Here is a 4,584-nt window from a genome sequence, read left to right as displayed (position 1 = left end):
GTAACCGTACGAGTCTCCGGCCCGATCCTCGGCCTTACTCACCAAACCAGCAATTAGTTTTCGTAATTGGAAACGCGGGGAAATGTTGTCGGCAGGACTTTGAAAGTTTTAATCGAGGCAAAACTTGAAACCTTTATTTGCAAATGACCACAGCATGAAGTTTCCGTAATGTGACCTGAAGATTGAAATTAATGTTTTCTTACGGCTGTCCCGAATAGTTGTGTAAGCCAGGAAAGGGCGTTGATGGTGACATTGCTAGCGAGCGGTGTGCAGTGTTGGTCATTGTGGCTCTGGGGTGGTGGGTGGGGGGAGGGGCTCCTAACGTTCTGTGTTACAGGACCCCAGCATTTGTGCCTAGCGCAGACGTCTTTGTTCAACTCTACGCAACTTCCTCAGTGCAACTCCACACGGCCTCAGTTGCAATTCCTCCACACAACCTCGTTGCAACTCCACGTTACCTCGGTGCAACTTTACGTAACTTCAGAACACCTTCACGCAGCCTTGCTCTCCAACTTCTCGCAACTTCAGTGCAACTTCAGTGCAACTCCCAAGCAACCTCGCGACATCGTACAAGGGGACAGCAAGAGGGAAGGAATCGCAAAAAGCTCCTCTATCATCGGCCATTCCAGGCAGTTAACGGGACCCGGTAACACCGTAAATACTTTGACATTCACATTTGCCTTGCTGCTACTACTACTACAGGCCTTGTGTTTGTATCAGGGGGAGTGGGGGGGGGGTCTCTAACGTTGTCTTCCAGAATCCTCTCCCTGGTCTACTCTCGCTCAAACATCAAACATCTCGGTACAGCTCCAAACCAAGGAAGCCCCAACGGGGCAGAGATCCCAGGCAGTGACAGGACAGGGAGCCAGGTCTGCGTCTTTGATGTCTCGGTTCAACTCCACCCGGCTTCGTGTTGTTGCAAGCGGAGTGGAGGGCGTGCAGATGTCTGGGGCGTCGTCGGGAGAATCCGGGCAGGTTTCCGTGGCACCTGGTAACAACCACAAATCTCTGCTGAAACGTTTCGCTTTTTCAAACGTGAGTTGTTATTTTATTTGTGTTCGTATGTCGGGAGTTGACGGGGAATCGGGTGGGGGGTGGGGGGTGGTGTTGTCCCCTGAAGCCGTGTCTTCCAGACTCGCGTCTCCTGCGTGCTCCCAAACAAGAAGTGCAACGGGGGGGGGGGGTGGGGGGACAGCGAGAGAGTTGACAAAGTTGATGGGCAAGGATCAGGAGTGGAATCTGGAGCGAGGATCAGGAGTGGAGTCTGGAGCGAGGATCTGGAGTGGAGTCTGGAGCGAGGATTCGGAGTGGAGTCTGGAGCGAGGATCAGGAGTGGAGTCTGGAGTGAGGATCAGGAGTGGAGTCTGGAGCGAGGATCAGGAGTGGAGTCTGGAGCGAGGATCAGGAGTGGAGTGGAGTCTGGAGCGAGGATCAGGAGTGGAGTGGAGTCTGGAGCGAGGATCAGGAGTGGAGTGGAGTCTGGAGCGAGGATCAGGAGTGGAGTGGAGTCTGGAGCGAGGATCAGGAGTGGAGTCTGGAGCGAGGATCAGGAGTGGAGTCTGGAGCGAGGATCAGGAGTGGAGTGGAGTCTGGAGCGAGGATCAGGAGTGGAGTGGAGTCTGGAGCGAGGATCAGGAGTGGAGTCTGGAGCGAGGGAGTGGAATCTGGAGCGAGGATCAGGAGTGGAGTGGAATCTGGAGCGAGAATCAGGAGTGGAGTCTGGAGTGAGGATCAGGAGTGGAATCTGGAGTGGAATCTGGATTGAGGGAGTGGAGTCTGGAGCGAGGATCAGGAGTGGAGTCTGGAGCGAGGATCAGGAGTGGAATCTGGAGTCGAGTCTGGAGCGAGGATCAGGAGTGGAATCTGGAGTCGAGTCTGGAGCGAGGATCTGGAGTGGAGTCTGGAGCGAGGATCAGGAGTGGAGTCTGGAGCGAGGATCAGGAGTGGAGTGTGGAGCGAGGATCTGGAGTGGAGTCTGGAGCGAGGATCAGGAGTGGAATCTGGAGTGGAGTCTGGAGCGAGGATCTGGAGTGGAGTGTGGAGCGAGGATCTGGAGTGGAGTCTGGAGCGAGGATCAGGAGTGGAGTCTGGAACGAGGATCAGGAGTGGAGTCTGGATCAAAGTGCCAGCAGCCCCGAATCATCAACGACTACTTCAGGCTTTGCGTTCGTATCGTAGTTTGGGGCGGGGGGGTTCCTAACGTTTCACGAGCGATGTACATAACAGAAGTTGTTTTTTGTGCGTGTGCTAGAACCAGTGACGAATTGGCACGTTTTGTTCACGCGACAAACCTTACCCCAATTGGCCGTGTCGGGTGGTGGCGGGTTTTAACGACACATTTAATATAAATTTCGATTTAAAGCTTTTGCGACTGTAAGGATTCATCTTCTTTGGTTCTTTCGGTGAAGTCACCGCCACGTAGAATGAGAATAAAATAAGACGTTAAAATTCTCGCGATGTTTCGGGATGACAGTTCTGTAGTTTCACCTGAAGAAGGCTACTTGTGTTGTGGCCGAAACGTCGTGAGAATTTTATCGTCTTATTTTATTTCATTATTTTATTCTCATTCTACGTGACTTGACCGAAAGAACCAAAGGAGACGTTTAATATATTTTCGCGATCAAACCCAAAAACAACGACAACAACTCTGTTACGCTTTTACAAACGGTTGCGTTGCTACTAGAATTCGTATTCTCACGTCGGGAGTTGTGGGCTGGGTATGAGGAAGGGGGAGGGGTTGTTGTGTTCACGCCGCCTCCTACAGACTCCCTCGCGTCTCCTGCGTGCTCACAACAACAACAGCAGCAGCAAAGAGAGGGGTCGTGGGCGAAACCCAGGCGTTCCCAGCAGGAGCACCGAGTTTGATGATTTACACAGACGGTCGCTCTCGGTTCGAACTGCGCGCAAACCCTCCGTGTGTGTGTGTCACTGTGTGTGTGTGTCACTGTGTGTGTGTGTGTCCGTGTCACTGTGTGTGTGTGTGTCCGTGTCACTGTGTGTGTGTGTGTCCGTGTCACTGTGTGTGTGTGTGTCCGTGTCACTGTGTGTGTGTGTGTGTCCGTGTCACTGTGTGTGTGTGTGTCCGTGTCACTGTGTGTGTGTGTGTCCGTGTCACTGTGTGTGTGTGTGTCCGTGTCACTGTGTGTGTGTGTGTCCGTGTCACTGTGTGTGTGTGTGTCCGTGTCACTGTGTGTGTGTGTGTCCGTGTCACTGTGTGTGTGTGTGTCCGTGTCACTGTGTGTGTGTGTGTCCGTGTCACTGTGTGTGTGTGTGTCCGTGTCACTGTGTGTGTGTGTGTCCGTGTCACTGTGTGTGTGTGTCCGTGTCACTGTGTGTGTGTGTCCGTGTCACTGTGTGTGTGTGTGTGTGTCACTGTGTGTGTGTGTGTGTGTCACTGTGTGTGTGTGTGTGTGTCACTGTGTGTGTGTGTGTGTGTCACTGTGTGTGTGTGTGTGTGTGTGTCACTGTGTGTGTGTGTGTGTGTGTGTCACTGTGTGTGTGTGTGTGTGTGTGTCACTGTGTGTGTGTGTGTGTGTCACTGTGTGTGTGTGTGTGTGTCACTGTGTGTGTGTGTGTGTGTCACTGTGTGTGTGTGTGTGTGTCACTGTGTGTGTGTGTGTGTGTGTCACTGTGTGTGTGTGTGTGTGTGTGTGTCACTGTGTGTGTGTGTGTGTGTCACTGTGTGTGTGTGTGTGTGTCACTGTGTGTGTGTGTGTGTGTCACTGTGTGTGTGTGTGTGTGTCACTGTGTGTGTGTGTGTGTGTCACTGTGTGTGTGTGTGTGTGTCACTGTGTGTGTGTGTGTGTCACTGTGTGTGTGTGTGTGTCACTGTGTGTGTGTGTGTGTCACTGTGTGTGTGTGTGTGTCACTGTGTGTGTGTGTGTGTGTCACTGTGTGTGTGTGTGTCACTGTGTGTGTGTGTGTCACTGTGTGTGTGTGTGTGTGTCACTGTGTGTGTGTGTGTGTGTCACTGTGTGTGTGTGTGTGTGTCACTGTGTGTGTGTGTGTGTGTCACTGTGTGTGTGTGTGTGTGTCACTGTGTGTGTGTGTGTGTGTCACTGTGTGTGTGTGTGTGTGTCACTGTGTGTGTGTGTGTGTGTCACTGTGTGTGTGTGTGTGTGTCACTGTGTGTGTGTGTGTGTGTCCGTCGTGCGCGTGTGTGTGTGTCACTGTGTGTGTGTGTGTGTGTCCGTCGTGCGCCGGTGTCTGGGCGGCGTCGTCGTCGGAGAATCCGGGGCCGGTGTCTGGGGCACCCGGTAAAAACCGAATAAATCCTCTGGCACGAATCCAACGCTTCTTTTACAAACGTCGCGTTTTTATCCGTGATTTGTGTTCGGAGGTGCTGGGCTGGGGGGCAGGGGGGGCGGTGTTGTGTTAACACCGTGTCTTGCAGACTTCCTCGCGTCTCCTGCGTGCTCGCAACAACAACAGCAGCAGCAGCAAAGGGGAAGAGAGAGATCATCGGTGAACCCAGGGCGGTTACAGGAGCCCCAAGTCTGCCTCACGCAGATGTCTCTTGGGTTGGAACCCCAGCAGGGCAGAGATCCCAGGCAGTGACGGGACAGGGAGCCAGGTCTGCGTCTT

The 4,584-nt window shown here is 53.2% G+C and overlaps 1 protein-coding gene across 2 annotated transcripts in view; it reads left to right on the top strand.

Annotated features, from left to right (window-relative positions):
- The window catches only part of LOC116958472 (uncharacterized), a 91,194-nt gene that overhangs the window by 26,389 nt on the left and 60,221 nt on the right, over nucleotides 1–4,584 (top strand). The window contains exons 2-3 of one of the 2 annotated variants that reach the window (XM_076058839.1): nucleotides 338–991; nucleotides 1,121–4,291. In XM_076058839.1, the coding sequence (XP_075914954.1) occupies nucleotides 2,865–4,271 (1,407 nt within the window). In that variant the 5' untranslated portion in view covers nucleotides 338–991; nucleotides 1,121–2,864 and the 3' untranslated portion in view covers nucleotides 4,272–4,291. Of the gene's footprint in view, nucleotides 1–337; nucleotides 992–1,120; nucleotides 4,292–4,584 lie in introns of those variants that run through there. The other variant, XR_012931678.1, reaches the window with a different exon arrangement.

This window comes from Petromyzon marinus, assembly GCF_048934315.1.
Source record: "Petromyzon marinus isolate PM22_M1 ecotype Great Lakes invasive population chromosome 78 unlocalized genomic scaffold, UKy_Petmar_22M1.pri1.0 chr78_unloc.3, whole genome shotgun sequence".
Taxonomy (NCBI): domain Eukaryota; kingdom Metazoa; phylum Chordata; class Hyperoartia; order Petromyzontiformes; family Petromyzontidae; genus Petromyzon; species Petromyzon marinus.
The sequence above is the reverse complement of the archived record's forward strand: the minus strand, read 5'-3'. Positions and strand labels throughout refer to the sequence as shown.